This window comes from Grampus griseus, assembly GCF_964374135.1.
Source record: "Grampus griseus genome assembly, chromosome: 11".
Classification (NCBI taxonomy): domain Eukaryota; kingdom Metazoa; phylum Chordata; class Mammalia; order Artiodactyla; family Delphinidae; genus Grampus; species Grampus griseus.
In genome coordinates this window covers 55,805,153-55,829,552 of record NC_139005.1, presented here as the reverse complement: position 1 = coordinate 55,829,552, position 24,400 = coordinate 55,805,153, and the positions used below count along the sequence as shown (strand labels likewise).

Sequence of the window (24,400 nt, the reverse complement as noted above, 5' to 3'; positions counted from 1 at the left end):
TTGTGGACTTGTCTATTCCCTTTACTGTTTAAATAATCTCCATCTTGAGCTATACCGAAATAGGCTTTGCAGTGCCACTCAGTGACAAAAAACAGGTCTGGAGTCCCAGCCCTGAGTACTACTAGTTTAAATGACCAAGAAGATAAAAACTGTGAGAGTCTGTCAAATACGTAAAATTTCATTTCACTTTGAACTTTGAAAATGGAGGCAGTGATATGAGACTAAGGAATAAAACCTCTTATAAAGTTTCAAGAAATGTGTGAGGTATAAATACAGTGAAACTTTAAATAGGCATCCAACCAAACTTTTATTGGGGTTTTATTGCAATCTACTTTAGGCAATAAGAGGGGAAGTAACCATAAGAACTCCGATCAGATTTTATTCAACAAAGCAGTTTTTCGCTAATGCTTAAGGTTAGTGTATAGTCAGCTCAGCTTCCAGTATCAACTTGAGTACCTCGTCATGGAGATTTATGCCAGAATGACAACAGTAAGTCATTGCAAGAAGCTAAATCATCTAAAATTAAACCATATTTTATATATAATTTTTAGGATGGTATATTAATACTCTACAATAAATAAGGATTTTTAAAAAGTGTTGCTTAGCCGTTGTTGAACTAAATTCAATTATTAGCTTATTCTTTAAGTACTCCAGTTAATAAAGGTTTGATTGTACTTCAAGAACTCTGACTTTTCCAAAAATAAAAAATTAGTTCTTATTTGTTAGGACAAAAATTAAGCTTAAAAGCACATTCACACTTGTCCTTAAAAGTACATTCACATCATATACGAGATAACTTCCTCATGCCTGGAAACATGGCTTATATGGCAAAAAGTCATATGCAAAGAACAACTAGAGGGTAATCCTCCCATGTCCACATCCTCCAAAAAGCCACACTTGGCCTCAGTGTAAAAGTTATATTTTATTGCCATGCTACAAAATGTATGAAGTTGGCACTGACAGGGAGAAATAGAGAACAAGGGTGGGGAGGGCTAGAGGGCAAAAGATGTTGTTACATATACAACAAGGTTTAATCAACAGTGGTAAATTTTGCCAATATTAAAAATGCAAACCAAAATTTAAAATGCTGATATGAAACAGCATTAAAATACAATTTATGCATAGTACTGTATCACTTATGTCTTTTATTAGAGAAATATGGAATGCTTATAAACGAAATTAACTATAGGGGGTAAAATTCATATTTCATTTACAATTTGGCAATGTTAGACAATTTTTTAGTCCCACTGTTAGACAATTTTTTATAAAAGACAAAATTAAAAATCTAATAAGCTACCTTTATACAAAGTTGCTATATTTATGCCTTTACGTAGGAAAAAAACATTTATAATGCAAATTAGGACATACATAATCTTACAATATTATACAATGTAATGAAAATAAAAACATAACACAAAATTTGTCCTTTATAAAATGTGTATTTTGCATTTACCAATGCAAATGTGGCACACTGGTGACTACTGTACTATTAATGCCAGTCCGTTTCCATGCTGCTATTGTCCAATTGTCATAGAACTGCAATTGTAATGATGCTACAAAAGAATTGTGTTACACCAAAAAAGAAAAAAAAGAGGATGTAGGGATGGGGAAAAGGGACGTAAAGAACAGGAAAAATAGGGTGCTGGTTTGGGCAGAGTATATTGTGGTATGTCATAAAATATTTGTTAATTTTTCAAGCCAAAAACATTTCCTATACATTCTGTGATTTTGTACCAATGCCTTTATTCAAATTTGGCAAACATCAGGGAAAAGGTAATTTAGTACCATATACCTCACATATCAGAGATTAGAAAGAGATGCCAATACATCAGTTACTTCTGAATGTTGTCTCTGATGGTATGTCTATTTCAAGGATATATATATATATATAGATATATATATATGTATATACAAATATACATATATATATTTATACACACACACTACACATTGCACAAAACACTTGGACATTATGGGTTAGGAACAGCACAAGGGGAAATGGGATGTATTTTTTAGCTTGTTAAGACCTTTACCTTGAGGCAAAAATATGGTGGCACATTATTGGGAAATTATGAAAACATAAGGCCCCTGTCCCATTTTTAATAGAACATTATTGAGGTACATTTTTATACTTTGCGCCACAGATTTTTTTTGGTGGGGGAGGGATACACAAACACTAGCTTGACTCACAACACTGAACTGTGGGGTCAACATTAATATCTGTAAAAACAAAGACTGCTTGGCAAATTTTCTGAAGTCCAAAATGTGATCTATTCTGGATATACTGAGAAGTGAAAAGCTTTTTGCTGAGTCTTCAAAAGTAAAGTGCATATCTCATCACTCCACAGCAGCAGTAAATAAAAGGAACTATTTGCCAATCTTCCTGGAGGGAGGGAAGGCACCATATTTTCATTTTGAAAGGAAGATGAACCTGGGAAATAAAACACACTAAGAAAAAACACATGTAATACCCATATCAGTTTCCAGCCCTGGTCTGGGATAAAAGCTGTTACGATCTATATGGATAAAACAGGATTCTATTAGGGGAAAAGCATATGATCAATGACTATATTTCCAAAACCAAAAAGTGGGATCACATGATCTATCAACAAAACAGAATATCTAAAATTAGGTCTGTCTCAGAAAATCTGAAACATATGGCCACAATTATATCCCAATAAAATATCTCATTCTAAAATGCACCCAGTAATTGGTACAATTCTTCCAGGACAGAGCTTAATGCCCATTACTAGACTACTGCAGAGGACAAATAGTGTTCTATGTTATTTTTAATTAAATAGGAACACAGGTGATTTCCAGAGACATTTAGAAATTAATACCAGTTGTATACATCTTCCCTAATACTCGTAGTACCTAAAACTCAAATTCTTAGCAGACAAATTGGTCCCATTTTCATTTTTAAAGCACACAGTATTGAAAGAATAAATTGCAATGGTTATATTATAGTTGCTTAAAAAAATATAAAAACTAATCAGAATCTGGAAGGAAAAATGAAAAGGCTGAGGAAAAGTAAGAAAAGAAAGTATCCAACCTCCAAAATGAGTAAATAGGTCAGCCCTTTTGTTTGGAGGTTAACGTTCTGTCTTGACTGCTTGTTTCGGAGAAAACCACGTGCACTGGTTCCATCATAACTCTTATTCCACATTACAAAACTCATCACATAAATTTGGCACAATTAGCAATCTACTCAGAATAAAGCATAAATGGAACAATACATTAAAATGGAAACTGCATACCTATACCACTGCTCTCTTTTTAGAGAACAGTGAACACTTTGGTAAGCACCAAATTCACAGAAAAGAAAGAAGATTCTGCTATGCACATAAACCAGTGGCACTAAAAATGATAAAGACATCTTTAATAATTTATTTTCTTTATAATGGTCCCACCCTATTATTTTGCTAATCCATTCACTGTCCTATAATTAGGTCATTTATGGAACAGATTGGATGCTATATGACTGAAATTTTTCATGCTAAATTAACCTTAGTTACATCTGGTAGATCCAGACCAAAATCTCAAATTTCCTCATATTTAGAGGAGACAGCGACGTATTTTGCAAGGATATCTAACCTTCTTTCCACTCTACCTGCTCTTATCTTCTCTAGGATTTGGGAAACTGGAAACTTCTTGATTTTCCAAGAGCTAGACATATGGACTCTCATCAGTTTATATAAACTTCAATTCATTTTCAATCCTAAATTATGACACAATGTCATTGCTATAAGACTTCCACTGTACCTGCTATGCTGGCAACAATTTTAACATTCTATTAAAATCAAGGGATAACCCAAGATCCAGCTATGAGTGAAAGGACAGCAGAGCTGAGGAGCACGACAGTGGGCAAAGTACAGCTGCAGCCGTGTGACTGAGGGGATCACTGCTAAAGTGCTGGGAGAGTGCCCACAGAGAAAACACAGTACCTTTAGGGAAATTTGCATGTTAAAAGTAGCTTCCTTTTTTTTTTCTTCTCAGCTGCTTAAGAGATCACCTATGAACACAAGTGAAATTTAAAATTGTGAGAATGCTTTTATCAACTTGAAAAGTAAACGGCATATAAATAAATACTGGACAAGGGCAACCCTGTTATAGAATAACAGTAAGTTCCAAATGAACCTTCAAAACCACAATTTGACAAAAATGCAAACTAAACAAAAATGAACACATAATCCAATTTCAAAACTATATACAAACTCAAACATCCTAAATTGAAAAAGACATGAAGCAACAAAATTAGACATCCCAAACACCAAAGGAAAAACTTGAAGGTAAATGGCAATCTAATGGCACAAATGCCTCCAGAAAACAATGTTACTGTTAATAATCTGTAGGAGAGAAACTTTCAAGAGATCATGGTTCAGATTTTCAAATGTTTTTGGATAAAGTGACCTGAGACTGATTCTTGAGCCTATGTGTAATTCTGACTAAGATATCTGGGCATGCCTTTCAAATGACACCATGAGATGAGTAAAGAGAAAACCTCGTCTCTTTCCTGCCTTTCAACACACCAACAGCAAACCATGTTCACGAACGTAGGGCTCTTTCTAGAAACGCTGAAGGCTAAGGAACTGACTGGTACATAGGAGGTGTGGTACTTCTATTTCCATACATATGTCCTGGCTCAAGTCAAAAAGCCTACAATTAATGAAATAAAGGATTCCTCATGTTACATGCTGGAGGTCACATACCATGAATAGTAAATCTACAAATAATACTTTCAAAGCCTAGAGTTATCTGTTAGCAATGCACATTATCAAGAGGCTTTATAATATGCTTTAAATGCCAACCATGACTTAGACGTGAATGATATGCATGAGTCCAGAATCTTAATAAAAATTGACCAGCATGTCACTCACTTCAATTCTCATTTTAAATAGGCACTGTGAAAATGGGAATGCTGCTGTACAGTAATGAGTAGTATAGAATGAAATTAGTGTTCTTTTATGAGTACCTGCTCTACATTTTAATTTCCCTTTAAAGAAGCACATGAAATAGTCAGAAAAAAATTTTTTATCAGTCTATAAAAGGAGTTAGTGTTTAGAAATAAAAATGAAGCACTTGCATCTTCATTTTTTAAAACTTCACAAAGGTGCAAACAATGTAATGGTTTCTGGGCTCACATGGGCAGATCAGTACTATTGTGTCTAGTTTTCCTAGATGTACCATCGTCTCGTGGCAGTGCTTTCTGCAGATTTGACATAGCAGCAGTTCTCTCGATGTCTATCACAGCATACAGCTCTGTGCGTCTGGTAGGGGTCTGTGGAAGGGGAGTGGTAGGCGTTTTTGGAGTCTGAGGGTTGTCAGAGTCACTGCCACCTTCCAAGTCAACCTGTATGTAATTGAGCTGCCTGTGTTCTAAACTTGGGCGTCTGATATCAAAGTTAAAGACTGTCGGTGTACAGTCCCGACGCCTTGAATATTCTATTTTGTGAGCACTTGCCGGCACTGTTACATTCTCTGTATTTACATAGTTATGCATTGGATCAAGATTATTATGGTAGCCATTTAGAGATGGGGTCTTTGGTCCTAAATTGTCATCTTCATCCCTACTTAGCTTGCGGGCTTCCCAAACAGGAGGCAAAGATGGTAGATTTTCGTAGTTTAACAATGCAGTTCTTCTCTGAGCTGAGTTGTTGATATTCTGGGTATCTGAGGTACTGGTGGACGGCAGACGACCTCTCCTGAGCCCTGACGCACTGGGGAGAGATAGCCCATTTAGATTTTCATACACCAGTTTGTTAACAGAGGGCGCGTCTCTTCGTTCATCACTGTCATAGCCAGTGTCCCATTCCGTGTTATTCGCACCACTTCCACTGACTTGATCTCTTCCAAGTTGTTCCAGTTTCTCTTTTTCCATTAATTGCTTTTGAACTGGGGTTGGTCCTAAGACAAACTTGACTCCTTCAGGTTCAAGAAGAATCTGAGGGTCCCTGTCCTCAATATTACTTGGTTCTTCTTTTGGTGTGTTGCTTTCAGCATTAGAAACCCTCGCCTCCAATGGGACATGCACACTTGCACGGTTTTTCCGTTCTTCTTGTACACCTGTAGTGTTGACATAGGTATGTACCTAAAACAAAAGAAGAAAGTGAATCAGTAAACTTGCTTTAAAAAGAAAAAAAATTTGCCTGACTATATCTATTAATTTTATTAACTTTCTAAGTATATTCTTACTTCAAAGCTTTTGTACCTGTTTTTTTAACCAACAAAAAGGTTGGGAGGAGGTGGGAGAAATGTAGAAATGTCTTCCTAGCTTGATAAAAGAATAACTGCTTTAAAATACATGTGATGGGGCTTCCCTGGTGGCACAGTGGTTGAGAGTCCGCCTGCCGATGCAGGGGACAGGGGTTCGTGCCCCGGTCCGGGAAGATCCCACATGCTGCGGAGCGGCTGGGCCCATGAGCCATGGCCGCTGAGCCTGCACGTCCGGAGCCTGTGCTCCGCAACGGGAGAGACCACAACAGTGAGAGGCCCGTGTACCACAAAAACAAAACAAAACAAAACAAAACAAAATACATGTGATGGTGAAACATGATAAGCATTCTGTAGAAAAAATAAAAACTCAGGAACAAATGGGGATTATTACTTTGATGTTGTTTTAAAATTCTCATCAATGCATTAAAACCTGATTTAGAAATAGGAAATAACAAGTATTAAAAAGGAAGAGAGAAATTTATCATAATTTATAGATGATCTGACTATACAAAGAAACAGACCCTACTAGATTCAATAAGAGTTCTGTAAAATGCATAAATATAAAATAGATACCAGGAAATTAATGCTACTTAGAAAAGTTTGTGGTATTTTGCGGGGGGGACAATATAAAAAAAGTTCAGAAGTCTATACATAACATTTGAAAACCTCAAAAATAAAATTCAAAACTAAGGGAAATTTAATTATAGTAAATAAGAACTCATTTAACAAGTAAAGAACACAACCAAATGGATTTCAAAACAGTAAAAATTTCTTCATGATAAACAACCATATTGTTGACAAAAGATAAGTATAACTAAGTAATACATAGACAATGTTAACCAGCTAACTTCATTCCTAAAATGAAAATATAATAGTCAGGAATATTAAATTGCTCTGTTAAAACACAACAAAATCTGCCTTATTGCTAGTAGTCCACTAACTATAAAAACTGTAACATAAAAAGCTTTCATTGGAGGTTACTGTAACTGAATTGGCCATTGGTTATGTCCATCTTTATCTATAGATGCACCTCTCCTGTGAACCCACAAACTTACTGTAATGCTAAGTTTCCCTCAACACCTATATATATTTGGGTATATGACAGAAAATACATGCTATTTCCTCTGAGTCTTCACTACAAGTCATAAACAAATAGCGACAGCTAAAATTCAAACTAAAACCTTCAAGTGTTGGCACAATGACACTCTAACCCCACACAATATGTTAGACAGTAGGACATGCTTACTTGTTCCTCAGCCACAAGCAAGGGATGTGTAGACTCTTCACCTACTGAAGGCAGGCGTGCACTTCCCACAGAAGGATGTCTGCTTGAAGGATGGGATGAAGCGTCTCCAAATGAGGGGTATCGGGGATATCCATTAGGTAAGTTCTGAGCAGCAAACCCTGGAGCTGAGTTTTTGTTTGTTTATTGGTTTAAGAAAGGATACAGGGGTAGGGCACAGAGAATAAAAATGAATGAGAATACAATCAGCACTGAGAGGTTTAAGGAAGGTGTTTCTGGCAAGACATATGAGAAACCAGAGCAAAACAGCATACCACCTCCACTCTAACTTTCCACTCACATTTTAAATAATATGAAACATTTAATGTTTTCATATTTAAAATATTTAAAATGTTCATAATTATAGCTAAGTTTTTTAAAACTCACAACCACTATACTTACGTTAGCCAATGGTAATTCCTAACAATTTATAGATTAAAAAACCATAATCTATAGTTTATAATAGAAGAAGGAAAATGGACACTTACTTGTAGGTGTTCGAGGTGTTCTGGGGACTTCCAATTCTGTCTGATGATTATTCCTTTCAACAACTGGCTCCTCCACTACATTTATACTATTATTCTGCATAATCTCTTGCAACATATTAAATAATTCTTCTGCACGAGCACACTTAAAGGCAAAGATTCCTACAAATACAAACCAGAAGAAAAAAATGGTCACTGCATCTTTAAAAAAGACACAGGAGCACCTGTCGAAGAACAAACTTGTAAAGTAAGCATTCCATGCACCAATAGCAAGAAAAGGCTTTAATATAAATGTCTGATAAATTAATTATATTCCCTGTTTCAAAACATAAACCCAAAAGTTCACAGAATAATTTTCATTTGTCCATGGGTGATGGCTCAAAATAAGGAAGACAAAAACAAGATTTGCAAACTTACTCTAGTCTGCTTTTTAACAGCAGGGGGAGCCCAACTTACCATTACCAAGGGAATTCCTTATCACTTGACAGGCCCTTGCTCTGTGGTTTACAATCATTACCTTGTTTAATTATTGGATTACCGTTGCCCTCTGATACAGAAGAAATTTGATGCGTCAGAGGTCATGCAACTTGCCCAAGGACTTTCAAGAAGTAGGTAGCAAAAAATAAAAGTACGTTCTGTTTGACTCCAAAGTTTAGGTTCTTTTCCCAGAGTTACAACAGTAAAGACATAGAGGCAATTTACTGGGACTAATCATTTACTTACTGCAAATCTTAAATTTAATATAAGCCAAAATTCTGGACATAGAAAACATGCTTAATAAATGCTTGATAAATGAATACATAGTGTACTATGTCTCTTTTTTTTTCTTTTTTTTTTTTTTTGCAGTACGCGGGCCTCTCACTGCTGTGGCCTCTCCCGTTGCGGAGCACAGGCTCCGGACGCACAGGCTCAGCGGCCATGGCTCATGGGCCCAGCCGCTCCGCGGCATGTGGGATCTTCCCGGACTGGGGCACGAACCTGTGTCCCCTATATCGGCAGGCGGACTCTCAACCATTGTGCCACCAGGGAAGCCCGATGTCTCTTTTTTAAATAATCCACTTATTTGAGAATTTTTTTATTCTGGATAAAAGTAAAATATTAAACATTACATATAGAATAACTGAATTACAGAATGCTATTTCAAATATGATAATGTTTGGAGAAAAAAAAAAATAAAGGCTCTACCTACCTTGTCCAGTTTGACACCTTCGACCACTTTCAAAAGAAAAGAGATTCGAATCATAGCCATAGCGTCGGAGGCAGAGGTAGTGCCATTTTACCGAGTCACGTTTGCGAGTGTATAAAATCAGTTCCGTGTCTGTAAGTTCCATTATGCCAGAACCTAACTCATTCCCATCATCATCCACATTAATGACCTAAAAAATAAAGTTTAATTAGTGCTAACTTAATGCTCCCACTTGACAGTTATGCACATATTTCACTAATTTGTCAGGAAAATGTACTATTGCTTATTGGTTCAGTTATTGGTTCCTTTGTTAGTTCATTCAACAACCAATTGTGTGTTTAGGGCATGGATTATGTAGCATTGTAATACCCAGTTCATATCCACAAAGAACTCACATTCCCACTGAGGAGATAAGATATACAAACACGAAAAACACCACAAAACTGTAAATGCTTAACTAACAAATGAGTGCAACAGAGGCTGCGAAATGCAGGAACTGTGGCGGAGGGTTGTTGGAGAAGCCTTCACATAAAAAGAGGAGGGACTTTAGCTGGGCCTTGGGTATAATTAAATTTAGACAGGAAATAAAGTTAAGAGGGAGAACTGGTGGGTCAGGAGTTAGGGGGCACATCCTGAAGATGCAGTGCTACAGCAGAGACAAAGAAGGTATGTTTCAGAGAGATCAGGACAGGACTGGCATTGAGTTCATGTAAGGGAAGGCTTTGCACTGCTCAGTTTCAGAAAATGGCCAGAGACTATAAAGAACAGATAACACTTAGGGAGAATTCACTATACCCCTGGGTTGGGCAAAGTGCTTTACTTGTGTTTTTGTCATTTAATACTGATCCTAAACTGCAGGTAACAGTATTTTCTCCACTGCACACAAATCAACAAAGACTTAGTGATAATGTAACCTGCCAAAGGTAACAAAGCTATGAAGCAAGAGGGCTGTGACTTATACCTAGGTTTGTGTGATCCAGTGGCTATGATTTACAGCAGAATGAGGTCACAATATGAGAGATTAATGACTGTGGATGAGTAAGGAATAGAGCACTTAGCATCTAAGTAACAGAATACCACTGAAGTTTTAGAATGATGAAGGAGGAAGATTAATTTGATGTCAACTGCAGGATGCATCACAGAGGTGACTGAAGATAGAGTTCAGTTATGAAATTGTCCAAGCATTAAACAATGACTGGGAGCTGGTGACAGGACTGAAGAGGCACCTACAAAGTGGCATTTTAAAGACAATATTATCAGTAGGTCATTTCAAAGAGGGCTGATGGGACCAAATCCAGGGGCTCTTATCACTGTGACCAAAGATTGAGTTCTTCAGAGGATATAACAGTCACTCATTAGTGCTATGTTTTCCTGATGGAGATACAAGATTTAGGCACTCATATCCATGATTGGTGATGTCGAAAGGTAAAAATAAACGTAAATGTCTTCCAAGTTAAAAAAAAAAAAAAGACAGTATTATCAGAATTGTGTGGCTCTAACTGGATATGGAAGACCAAAGGAAAAGGAAAAGAGGATTTCACACTGTCAGTAAGAAATGTTGTCATCATTTGTTAAAACAAGAAAAGGCAGAATGGACAAAAAAGGAAAATAAAAGGATCTGAATACAAAAGTGAGGAAATAATAAGACATGTTAATTAAGTGAAGTAAAAGAAGAGCATCCAGGTAGGCAGTGAGAGCTACATCTCAACCAGTTTTTACTGACCTTAAACTTGTTCCGATGGTTATCTGGGACAGTGTCTTTATCTGGACAGCTACAACAGCTACCCATGGCTTCTTCAGAAGACCATGTGAGCACTACATGAAAGATAATTTGCAAAAAATTATTAGATGTAAGATACAAAAGTCAAAAAACAGAAAAAGACACTAGAAATCATCGAACATAAGCCCTGCGTTATTTTGATGAGGAAAACTAAGCCTAAGGAAATAAATGGCTAGAGCTAGATTTCACACAACTAGCTGGAGAATTTTACTGAGCAACAAGAAGAATAATTCTGTGAGGGAGACTTCACAGAAATCTCAAATTTAATTTGCAAAGGTCTGCCTATTTTAAAATTATCTAAAAGAAACCAATTTAAGTTCTCACACATAACACTATTAAAATAAAGTCATTCATGGAATTAACCGTTTATGGCTTATTAGGAATTTCAGTCCCTCTTTATTAATAAATTTCCAAAAGGATGCTAGACTTCTGGCTTGGCAAGTATTTTGATTCATACCATGCATTGTAGTATTCTTTACGTATCCCAACAGACAATGGTTAATAAGACACAAAAACAAATCTGGAATAGTTCATTAAGAGAGAAAGACAACTCAAAATTCAAGCTGTAACTTAACACAGAGAATACTGGCAAAACTGAAAGAGTGTGTCTATCTAATCCCTTCCCACAGAAGGTTAGAGATAAGTGGTTACAGTGACATTAAGTGTTGAAGAATACTGCAAGTGAACAAAGGAAAAATTCAAAACTTCACTTACAAACAAGAGAAAGAATGAGAATGGATGTGACAGTATTTGAAAAAAGGGGGAAAGAAGGAAGCATAAGAAGCTATTAAACATTAAAAACATAAATCTGATTAAAATTTGCCTAAAATTCTTCAGCAGATCTTCACTACCTTCAGGAAAAAATGCAAAGCTCATCAGTATGACACATGGTCCTTCACAATTCGGTCTCTGTCTACAAAGACAGTCTAACCTCTTCCCTCCTCTCTGCTTTGAGTCCTACCCAGCCATACTAAACAGTTTCCCCAGAGCATCTTGTTCTCTCACACCCTTCCATGCTGCTCCTTTCTCAAGATTCAACTTCAGAGTACAGTGCCTTCTGGAAGCCTTCTCTGACTCCCACCAACTGGGCAAGTTATATTCCTTGTGTACCCCCAAAGCACCCTGAGCTTCCCAGTATCACAGCATCTTTCACACTGTTTACTCAGTAAAAACTGTGATAGACTGTTTACCTATCTATCTACTTCCCTCCACTTTGAGCTCCTTCCCAGCAGGGATGGAGTTTATTCATTCTTGCATTCCATGTGCCTAACACAATACCTAGCACACAGGAGGTGCTCTAAGTCTCTTGTGAGCTGAAGGAACTGCACTAAAGGAAGATAAAGAATGCTGGCAGGTGTAAGGATCAAGCTGATAAAAAAGGATACTAGTGTATAAACCAAAAGAAGTGATAAGTAAAATAGTAAAGTTAAATTAAGACTCATATTTGGTGGTGTCCTTGCACTGGTGAGAATGGCCATCATTAAAAAGCCTACAAATAATAAATGCTGAAGAGGGTGTGGAGAAAAGGGGACCCTATTACACTGTTGGGAACATAACTTGGCGCAGCCGCTATGGAAAACAGTATGGAAGTTCCTTAAAAAACTAAAAAGAGAATTGCCATAAGATCCAGCAATCCCACTCCTGGGCATATATCCAGAGAAAACTCTAATTTGAAAAGATACATGTACCCCAATGTTCATAGCAGCTCTATTTACAACAGCCAAGACATGGAAGCAACCTAAATGTCCACTGACAGATGAATGGATAAAGAAGATGTGGTATATATACATATACAATGGAATACTACTCAGCCATAAAAAAGAATGAAATAATGGCATTTGCAGCAACATGGATGGACCTAGAGATTATCACACTAAATGAGGTAAGTCAGACAAAGAAAGATAAATACCACATTGTATCACTTATATGTGGAATCTAAAATATGATATAAATGAACTTATTTACAAAACAGAAACAGACTCACAGACATAGCATCAAACTTATGGTTACCAAAGGGGAAAAGGGGTAGGGGAGGGATAAACTAGGAGTTTGGGATTAGCAGATACACACTACTATAAATAGCATAGATAAACAACAAGGTTCTGCTGTTTAGCACAGGGAACTATATTCAATATCTTGTAATAAAACATAATGGAAAAGAATATGAAAAATTATATATATATACATATATAACTGAATCACTTTGCTGTACACCACAAACTAACACAACATTGTAAATCAACTATACTTCAATTAAAAACGTAAACAAATAAATTTATATAGGGAAAATGTGTGATGACATAAGGATAAATAAAATCTTGTTACATAAAAGAAAAACAAGATTCATATTTGGTGTCTTAATATGCCAGTTAAGTATCATGGTATAAAGATGACTAAGTCACAGGATGTACCTCTGAAGAGCCATGAATCTAAAGGGAAAGACAGAGATGTCAACAGATAATGCATTATGATAAACCTCATATCAGAATATAAGAAGAGTTTCGTGGGCACAGAGAAAGAAGCAACTAACTTTCTGGGTTAGGAAGGGCAGGAAGCACCATTTGAGCTGGTACTTTAAAAGGTGAGCAGAAACAGTGTGCTAGGCAAAAAACAGAAATAGGCACTTGAGACAAGATAAAAAATTAGGTGCAACGATAAAAGTCATGAAAGGTGGCAATGTATTCAGGAGAAAGTGAGGCATCTAGTACGACTAGAGTGCAGGGTAGGCTGTAACACAAGCATGAGACAAACCATAAAGCATCCTGAACAACAACCTAGGGATCTGGGACTCCAACTAACTTGAAGCTAGCCTGCTTCCAATGTCCCTGTAGTCAAATGGACATGACTCTATCATGGCACTTATCACATTCTACTGTAATGTTGACCTGTCTCACCACCCACTTCACTGTGATCTCCAAGAAGATAGGAACTGTGTCTTCTGAATTTTCTAAGGCAATAAGCATACTGTTTGACATAGCAGATATTCAATAAATGTTTAATTTTTAAAAATTAGTAAATGTTTAATAAATTAGAAGATGAGGAGGCCAAAAGAATATTTCAAAAAAATTTTTAAAGCAGACAGATAATTGATAGAAACAAAAAGTCTTCTTGAAATTACTTATCCAGCCTCACCACTGAATACAAAGAGCTAAATGGTCACTACAGTGTGGCTTTTGCCTGAAAAAATAATGCCTCAAGTAAATATTTTTCAACTATTTCTCAAAAGAAGTAGAAAAAGCATTCTTCCACTTGACACCTTCACAGGCGACCTGTTAAGGCAGCACCTCCGATTTTGTCAGGGATATATGAATGGTGGTACAACCTACCTGGGGGCTCTATTCACATTGAATGCTTCAGTTCAGTACAAAAATAGTTAATGAAAAGCCTACCATGTGACACAAAATCCTTGTATGCCACTCCAAAGAGAATGAATTTCATCCTACACAAGGTGAAAAGCCAATGAAGTATTTTAAGCAGGAAAGTGAGGTGGTCAGGAATTCATTTTAGATACCTCCATCTGCAGGGTAATTTTAAGTGGAAGTTTAGCTCAGAGGAAGGGAAGCCAGTGAGAGACTACTGAAAAATGGAATATGCCAAAGACTTAAAACCAGAGCAGCAATAGTAGGAATAAAGATGAAAATAATGAATTTTAAAAATACTTAGGAAGACAAGTCTGCAGCACTGAGTGTCTGGCTAGGTATACAGGAAGTAAGAGGCAGTTTTCAGGGCGGCAGATGAAGGGTGCTGGTTCCATTACTTGAAATAGGAAAAACTTTCTCAGGTCTTCGAGAGGAAGTGATGGTGGTTAGTTCAGTTTTAGACATGTTAAATTGAGATTCCAGAGAACTACCAAAGGAAGACTTGCAATAGAGAGGTAAGTACATCAGAATGGGTTTGAGGAAAGAGGTAAAATATTGGGACACACGGTATTTGAAACTGTAAAACAGAAGACCCTGATCAAGGACAGTATAAAGAGCAGTCTGCAGTTAAAATTCTGGGGAACACAAATGCGCAAATACTGGAGTAGAGAAAAACAAGTGAAGGAGAAGAGAAACAATCAGAATAGTACAAACTAAGAAAAGAAAGTGTCAAGAAGGAAGGTTCTATCCATAGTGGAGTGTTAGGTAGAGGCAGAAGCCATTCAGCAGTGAGCAAATGGAAGATAAGGAAGTAGTCCTCCAAAGAATAGAAAAGGCTCTTTCAAGAACACAGTTGGAAAGGAAAGCCTAAAGTGATAGGGTATGGTTGGACATGGTTTCAAAAGAAAATATGTTGCTTGAGTTACTTATTGTTTTAAGGTGACATAGATTTATGCAGGTTAGTAATCAGTATGTCAGTAAAGGTTAAAGAATATAGGAAAAAAACAAAGGACATAGACGGCTACAGGATGGATCAAGACGGAGCGGGGAGGCTAGAGAAGATGAGTTCCGGGGCCCAGATTAAGAAGTCTGCCCACAGAAGGAGTGCCTTGTCCTCTGACGAGAGAGAGCAGAAAATAAGGATGGGTGGAACACAGTAGAGAAGCAGAAATAGGTAACACCTCTCATCCTAAATTTCTTTGGTAAAATAGAAGCCAAGTTTGCACAATGAAGGACTTGAGGATTATTCTCTGAGAAGCTACCCAAGAAAGGTAGCAGGATTATTAAGTAGGCTATGCTGAGACTTAGCAGAAGCTGGAGAGTAAGATTATGCTATTTTTCTAGCTGTACTCAGCAGTCCAGAGGGTAGACAGTTCAACTGACCCAGGGTCAGAAGGTAAAAAGACAAGGAAATTAAAGGATATTGGCAATATAGGGGTTTGAAGTAATGGGCCATCAGGTCTGGTCAGGAAAGAAGCAAGAAAGAAGAGGGCTGATGAAATGAGAGAAACGGAGGGAGGCAAAAAGGAACAGGAGGCCTCAGTAAGGCTGAAGAATAGGCTTAGTAGGAGTAAGACTGTGAAACAGCTGGGACTACAGGCAGTTGTAGTCAATCTTCCAGCACAGAAGGAGATTTTTAATGTGAAGTTTTCACCCACATCTCTGACTCCTCCTCCTGAAGCATGAATTCCCAGGCAGGGGGAAAGGCAAGACGCTAGATAGTCTGCATTTATGACAATCAGATTAATACCTGGAGAGTGTCTGAGTTATGTAACACCCAATAATATGCACAAATACCTGTAAACACTTGATGAGAAACCACGTGATCTCATCATCTTACCCAGTCAAGTTTATAACTCAGCAAAAACACAAAAAGACGTACTATACTCCCTCAAGAAAGCCACATAGGAAAGTAATAAGGGTACATTCAAGAACAAAAGGTAGCTTCTATTTGGGAAGATCAATATTGCAACAAGTGTGTTGGGTATTTTAAATTAGTAAACACTGTCATGTTTAATTAAAGCCAATTGTCCTAATTTTTGGGAAGTGGGAGGTGACAACATATAAGGAGGCAAAAAAAAACTGCATTCAAGAAAACACTATTAAAATCTCTAGTTTAAAAAATGTAATTGGTGCACTTAATGACTTTTTTAAAAGTAAACTTCAACTTACCTAGATCTGGCCATTAATAGTCTTAGCCTCTGCTGCAGCATCAGGAGTTTAATCATACTTCAAAACACCATGTTTTCTTTGTTTGCTGACTTAACCTACAATTAGCAAGAAAAAGTCAAGAATTTGTTATTTCTTTAAAAACAGTTTTCCTTATGAGACTTCTGGCAGCACTGTTAGTTCAGTTAATCTATTTAAACAAACTAAAAAGACTGAATTTTTGATTAAAATATATATAATTTATAAGATCTATTCTAAAAATTAATATAATGTGTACATGGTACCATCAATACAGCCTTTTCAAAAGAAAAGTAAAAATGCAGTAGCTTACGTTTCATGATGTCTGGATATCAGGACCTTTAGAAGCCATTGATTTTAGCTTCTCCACTACAGCTATGACATTAGACAACACACTTCTCTATATTTATCTCCACAGCCATAAAATGAAAGGTTAGACTAAACTACCTCCAAGGTTCCTTTGCAGCTCTAAAACCCCATTTTACCCAAGGGCAGGCTAATTCTCCATATCCAGTCACATCTCTTAAACCTCACTGTCCCTCTGCCGAAGAGTGGACTGTCTTTAGAATCCACCCTCTGTATCTTCTAATCCACAAGACACCCCCAGAATCAAATCAGAAGAGTCAGTCATGAGAAAACAGTATGAACTAGCATGCCATAGTCACAGAATAATGATATAAATTACAGCAATAAATTACAATCTAGAGTTTTAAGAGATTTCAATATACTTCTGAAAATTTTCTGGTTAATTTATTCACTTTCTACAACACAGAAAAAAAATCAAATTCACTCAAGCACGAGCACTAGCATTTACTAAATAGCTATACTACAGTAGGCGTTATGTTAGGGGTTTTACAGAGTCTCATTTTATTTTATTTTTTAATGAAATGAATTTCTTTTATTGAGAAAAAAAGAGACAGTAATAAAAGCTGTATGAGTGGTGCCAACCAAAAAACTTAAGGAGTGCTCAGAAAGTCAGAGCAGTTTATTTATTTATTTTAGTTTAAAATTTTTTTTTTAATTCTTGAATTTTATTTTATTTTCTTGTACAGCAGGTTCTTATTAGTCATCAATTTTATACACATCAGGGGACACATGTCACTCCCAATCGCCCAATACATCCCACCACCACCCCCATCCCACCGCCACTTTCCCCCCTTGGTGTCCATACGTTTCTCTACATCTGTGTCTCTTTTTCTGCCCTGCAAACTGGTTCATCTGTACCATTTTTCTAGGTTCCACATATATGAATTAATATACGATATTTTTCTCTTTCTGACTTACTTCACTCTGTATGACAGTCTTGAGATACATCCACGTCTCAACAAATGACCCAATTTCATTCCATTTTATGGCTCAGTAACATTCCATTGTATATATGTACAAAATCTTCTTTATCCATTCATCTGTTGATGGGCATTTACGTTGCTTCCATGAGCTGGCTATTGTAAATAGTGCTGCAATGAACATTGGGGTGCATGTGTCTTTTTTTTTTTTTTTTTTTGCGGTACGCGGGCCTCTCACTGTCGTGGCCTCTCCCGTTGTGGAGCACAGGCTCCAGACGTGCAGGCCCTGCGGCCATGGCTCACCGGCCTAGCCGCTCCACAGCATGTGGGATCTTCCAGGACCGGAGCATGAACCCATGTCCCCTGCATCGGCAAGTGGACGCTCAACCACTGCGCCACCAGGGAAGCCCACATGTGTTGTTTTGAATTACGGTTTCCTCTGGGTATATGCCAAGTAGTGGGATTGCTGGGTCCTATGGTAGTTCTATTTTTAGTTTTTTAAGGAACCTCCACACTGTTCTCCATAGTGGCTGTATCAATTTACATTCCCACCAACAGTGCTAGAGGGTTCTCTTTTCTCCACACCCTCTCCAGCATTTGTTGTTTGTAGACTTTCTGATGTTGCCCATTCTAACTGGTGTGAGGTGATACCTCATTGTAGTTTTGATTTGCATTTCTCTAATAATTAGTGATGTTGAGCAGCTTTTCATGTGCTTCTTGGCCATCTGTATGTGTTCTTTGGAGAAATGTCTATTTAGGTCTTGTGCCCATTTTTGGATTCGGTTGTTTGTTTTTTTAATATTGAGCTGCATGAACTGTTAATATATTTTGGAGATTAATACTTTGTTGATTCGTTTGCAAATATTTTCTCCCATTCTGAGGGTTGTCTTTTCATCTTGTTTATGGTTTCCTTTGCTGTGCAAAACCTTTTAAGTTTCATTAGGTCCCATTTGTTTATTTTTGTTTTTATTTCCATTACTCTAGGAGGTGGATCAAATAAGATCTTGCTGTGATTTATGTCAAAGAGTGTTTTTCCTATGCTTTCCTGTAAGAGTTTTAGAGTGTCTGGTCTTACATTTAGGTCTCTAAAGCATTTTGAGTTTTTTTTGTGTGTGTATGGTGTTAGGGAGTGTTCTGATTTCATTCTTTTACATGTAGCTGTCCAGTTTTCCCAGCACCACTTATTGAAGAGACTGTCTTTTCTCCACTGTATATCCTTGCCTCCTTTGTCATAGATTAGTTGACCATAGGTGCGTGGGTTTATTTCTGGGCTTTCTATCTTGTTCCATTCATCTATGTTTCTGTTTTTGTGCCAGTACCATATTGTCTTGATTACTGTAGCTTTATAGTATAGTCTGAAGTCAGGTAGTCTGATTCCTCCAGCTCCGTTTCTTCCCCTCAAGACTGCTTTGGCTATTTGGGGTCTTTTGCGTCTCCATACAAATTTTAAGATTTTTTGTTCTAGTTCCATAAAACATGCCATTGGTAATTTGATAGGGATTGCATTCAATCTGTAGACTGCTTGGGTAGTATAGTCATTTTCCCACTATTGATTCTTCCAATCCAAGATATGGTATATCTCTCCATCTGTTGGTATCATCTTTAATTACTTTCATCAGTGTCTTATAATTTTCTGCATACAGACCTTTGGTCTCCCTAGGTAGGTTTATTCCTAGGTATTTTATTCTTTTTGTTGCAATGGTAAATGGGAGTGTTTCCTTAATTTCTCTTTCAGATTCTTCATCATTAGTGTATAGGAATGCAAGAGATTTCTGTGCATTAATTTTGTATCCTGCAACTTCACCAAATTCATTGATTAGCTCTAGTAGTTTTCTGGTGGCATTTTTCGGATTCTCTATGTATAGTATCATGTCATCTGCAAACAGTGACAGTTTTACTTCTTCTTTTGCAATTTGTATTTCTTTTACTTCTTTTTCCTCTCTGATTGCCATGGCTAGGACTTCCAAAACTGTGTTGAATAACAGTGGCGAGATTGGACATCCTTGTCTTGTTCCTGATCTTAGAGGAAATGCTTTGTTTTTCACCATTGAGAATGATGTTTGCTGTGGGTTTGTCATATATGGCCTTCATTATGTTGAGGTAGGTTCCCTCTATGCCCACTTTCTGGAGAGTTTTTATCATAAATGGGTGTTGAATTTTGTCAAAAGCGTTTTCTGCATCTATTGAGATGATCATATGGTTTTTATTCTTCAATTTGTTAACATGCTGTATCACATTGATTGATTTGCATATATTGAAGAATCCTTGCATCCCTGGGATAAATCCCACTTGATCATGGTGTATGATCCTTTAAATGTTTTGTTGGATTCTGTTTGCTAGTATTTTGTTGAGGATTTTTGCATCTATATTCATCAGTGATACTGGTCTGCAATTTTCTTTTTTTGTAGTATCTTTGTCTGGTTTTGGTATCAGGGTGATGGTGGCCTCATAGAATGAGTTTGGGAGTGTTCCTTCCTCTGCAATTTTTTGGAAGAGTTTGAGAAGGATGGGTGTTAGCTCTTCTCTAAACGTTTGATAGAATTCACCTGTGATGCTATCTGGTCCTGGACTTTTGTTTGTTGGAAGATTTTTAATCACAGTTTCAATTTCATTACTTGTGATTGGTCTGTTCATGTTTTCTATTTCTTCCTGGTTCAGTCTTGGAAGGTTACACCTTTCTAAGAATATGTTCATTTCTTCCAGGTTGTCCATTTTATTGGCATAGAGTTGCTTGTAGTAGTCTCTTAGGATGCTTTGTATTTCTGTGGTGTCTGTTGTAACTTCTTTTTCATTTCTGATTGTATTGATTTGAGACCTCTACCTCTTTTTCTTGATGAGTCAGGCTAATAGTTTATCAATTTTGTTTATTTTCTCAAAGAACCAGCTTTTAGTTTTATTGATCTTTGCTACTGTTTTCTTTGCTTTTATGTCATTTATTTCTGCTCTCATCTTTATGATTTCTTTCCTCCTACTGACTTTGGGTTTTCTTTGTTCTCCTTTCTCTAGTTCCTGTAGGTGTAAGGTTACATTGTTTATTTGAGATTTTTCTTGTTCCTTGAGCTACGCTTGTATAGCTATAAACTTCCCTCTTAGAACTGCTTTTGCTGCATCCCATAGGTTTTGGATCATCGTGTTTTCATTGTCATTTGTCTCTGGGTATTTTTTGATTTCCTCTTTGATTTCTCCAGTGATCTACTGGTTATTTAGTAATGTATTGTTCGGCCTCCATGTGTTTGTGTTTTCTATGTTTTTTTCCCTGTAATTCATTTCTAAGCTCATAGCGTTGGCCAGAAAAGATGCTTGATATGATTTCAATTTTCTTAAATTTACTGAGGCTTGATTTGTGACCCAAGATGTGATCTATCCTGGAGAATGTTCCGTGCGCACTTGAGAAGAAAGTGTAATCTGCTGTTTTTGGATGGAATGTCCTATAAATATCAATTAAATCTGTCTAGTCTATTGTGTCATTTAAAGCTTGTGTTTCCTTATTTATTTTCATTTTGGATGATGTGTCCATTGGTGTAAGTGAGGTGTTAAAGTCTCCCACTATAACTGTGTTACTGTCGATTTCCTCTTTTACAGCTGTTAGCAGTTGCCTTATGTATTCAGGTGCTCCTATGTTGGGTGCATATATATTTATAATTGTTATATCTTCTTCTTGGATTGATCCCTTGATCATTATGTAGTGTCCATCCTTGTCTCTTGTAACATTCTTTATTTTAAGGTCTATTTTATCTGATATGACTATTGCTACTCCAGCTTTGATTTCCATTTGCATGGAATATGTTTTTCCATCCCCTCACTTTCAGTCTGAATGTGTCACTAGGTCTGAAGTGGGTCTCTTGTAGACAGCATATATATGGGTCATGTTTTTGTATCCATTCAGCAAGCCTGTGGCTTTTGGTTGGAGCATTTGATCCATTCACGTTTAAGGTAATTATCGATATGTATGTTCCTATGACCATTTTCTTAATTGTTTTGGGTTTGTTTTTGTAGGTCCTTTTCTTCTCTTGTGTTTCCCACTTAGAGAAGTTCCTTTAGCATTTGTTGTAGAGCTGGTTTGGTGGTGCTGAATTCTCTTAGCTTTTGCTTGTCTGTAAAGCTTTTGATTTCTCCATCGAATCTGAATGAGATCCTTGCTGGGTAGAGTACTCTTGGTTGTAGGTTCTTCCCTTTCATCATGCCACTCCCTTCGGCCTTGTAGAGTTTCTGCTGAGAAATCAGCTGTTAACCTTATGGGAGTTCCCTTGTATGTTATTTGTCATTTTTCCCTTGCTGCTTTCAATAATTTTTCTTTGTCTTTAATTTTTGCCAATTTGATTACTATGTGTCTAGGCGTGTTTATCCTTGGGTTTATCCTGTATGGGACTCTCTGCGCTTCCTGCACTTGGGTGGCTATTTCCTTTCCCATGTTAGGGAAGTTTTCGACTGTAATCTCTTCAAATATTTTCTTGGGTCCTTTCTCTCTCTCTTCTCCTTCTGGGACCCCTATAATGTGAATGTTGTTGCGTTTAATGTTGTCCCAGAGGTCTCTTAGGCTGTCTTCATTTCTTTTCATTCTTTTTTCTTTATTCTGTTCCACAGCAGTGAATTCCACTATTCTGTCTTCCAGGTCACTTATCCGTTCTTCTGCCTCAGTTATTCTGCTATTGATTCCTTCTAGTGTAGTTTTCATTTCAGTTATTGTATTCTTCATCTGTTTGTTTGTTCTTTAATTCTTCTAGGTCTTTGTTAAACATTTCTTCCATCTTCTCGATCTTAGCCTCCATTGTTTTTCTGAGGTCCTGGATCATCTTCACTATCATTGTTCTGAATTCTTTTTCTGGAAGGTTGCCTATCTCCACTTCATTTAGTTGTTTTTCTGGGGTTTTATCTTGTTCCTTCATCTGGTACATAGCCCTCTGCCTTCATCTGGTACATAGTCCTCTGCCTTTTCATCTTGTCTCTCTTTCTGTGAATGTGGTTCTTGTTCCACAGGCTGCAGGATTGTAGTTCTTCTTGCTTCTGCTGTCTGACCTCCAAATAGTCTCATTTTAATCTATATACTAACTTGAGTTAACAAATATGACTGATACCCAAAATGAACATTTCCAAAACCATGAACCCACACACAAACAAAATTTTTCGTTCTGGACTTATAACCTGTATATAAAATCAGCGGTTCAGCCGGGTGTTTGCTTACACCCCTTGTGAGCTGCTGCTACACCCCATATTAGGGTGGGCAGCAACCCACTGCCTTTTCCTTAGCACAGCTTTTTTTTTTCTCCAGAAGCATACATCATGCTTTGTCTCTGGCTTATAAAACTGTCCAGGTAATTCTACCATAAATCATTTCTCTTATGTGATGTTCGTCTAGCTCTCTCAAGAGATTTTAGCCAATTGACTAAGAAAAATCTCTCTTCCTCTTTTTATTTGTTCCTCTTGTAAGCATCCCACAACCCCTATCCTGAAATGAGTTTATTCATAGTAAATGTGATTAAGAGAAGTGAGAGTAATCCATCTATAATCCTATATCAAGGAAAAGCTTTGAAATGAAGTTAAACATACAAAAGAATCAGTGTGCCAACCTATAAAGCTCTTGAAAATATTAAAAATCCTGTTAGAAACTCTTTCTCACCTTCAGATCTTTTTTTTCTTTTTTCTAATTTTTAAAATTGTGGTAAAATACATATAAAATTTACCATCTTATCCTTTTTTTTTTTTTTTTTTTGCGGTATGCAGGCCTCTCACTGTTGTGGCCTCTCCAGTTGCGGAGCACAGGCTCTGGATGCGCAGGCTCAGTGGCCATGGCTCACGGGCCCAGCCGCTCCGCGGCATGTGGGATCTTCCCGGACTGGGGCACGAACCCATGTCCCCTGCATCGGCAGGCAGACTCTCAACCACTGCACCACCAGGGAAGCCCAATCTTACCCATTTTTAAGCATACAGTTTAGTAGTGTTAAATATATTCAATATTGTGCAACCAATCTCAAGGACTTTTTCATTTTGCAGAAATGAAACTGTATACCCATTAAATAACAACTCATTTCCCCTCTGCCCAAATTCTGGCAACCACCATTCTACTTTCTGTTTTCATGAGTTTGACTATTCTAAATACCTCATATAACTGAGACTGTACACTATTTATCAGTTTGTGCCTGTCTTAACTCACTTAGCATAATGTCTTCACAGTTCATCCATGCTGTAACATGTGTCAGAATTCCTTTCCTTTTTAAGACTGAAAAATATTCCACTGAATATATACCAACACTTGCTAATCCATCCGTCTGTCAATGGACATTTATCTATGTTCTGGCTATTGGAATAATGCTGCTATGAACATGGATGAACAAATATCTCTCCGAGACCCTGCTTTCAATTATTTTGGATACATACCCAGAAGTGGTACTGCTGAATCATATGGTGGTTCTACTTTATTAATTTTTTGAGAAACTTCCATACTGTTTTCCACAGTATATCTTTTTTAGAGAAATGTCTATTCAAGTCCTTTGCCCATTTTTGAATCAGGCTGTCCTTTTGCTGTTGACTTTTAGCATAAGTTCTCTATATATTCTGGATATTAATCCGTTATCAAATATATGATTTGCAAATATTTTCTCCCATTCTGTGGTTGCCTCTTTCA

The 24,400-nt window shown here is 37.0% G+C and overlaps 1 protein-coding gene across 2 annotated transcripts; it reads right to left on the bottom strand.

Annotated features, from left to right (window-relative positions):
* Positions 1–887: 887 nt before the first annotated feature.
* On the bottom strand, positions 888–16,574 carry FRS2 (fibroblast growth factor receptor substrate 2). 2 transcript variants are annotated; one of them, XR_014297489.1, is made up of 6 exons: positions 10,890–11,002; positions 9,170–9,356; positions 7,984–8,142; positions 7,460–7,623; positions 3,945–6,088; positions 888–2,431 (listed from the first exon to the last, which is right to left on the bottom strand). XR_014297489.1 is itself a non-coding variant. In XM_082667081.1 (6 exons), the coding sequence occupies exons 2-6, from the start codon at positions 10,953–10,955 to the stop codon at positions 5,138–5,140; spliced, it is 1,527 nt and encodes a 508-aa protein (XP_082523207.1). In that variant the 5' UTR covers positions 10,956–10,981; positions 16,478–16,574; the 3' UTR covers positions 888–5,137. The 2 variants fall into 2 exon arrangements, 1 of the variants encoding a protein (XP_082523207.1); XM_082667081.1 differs by adding an exon at positions 16,478–16,574 and having other exon boundaries at positions 888–6,088; positions 10,890–10,981.
* Between the last annotated feature and the right edge of the window lie 7,826 nt (positions 16,575–24,400).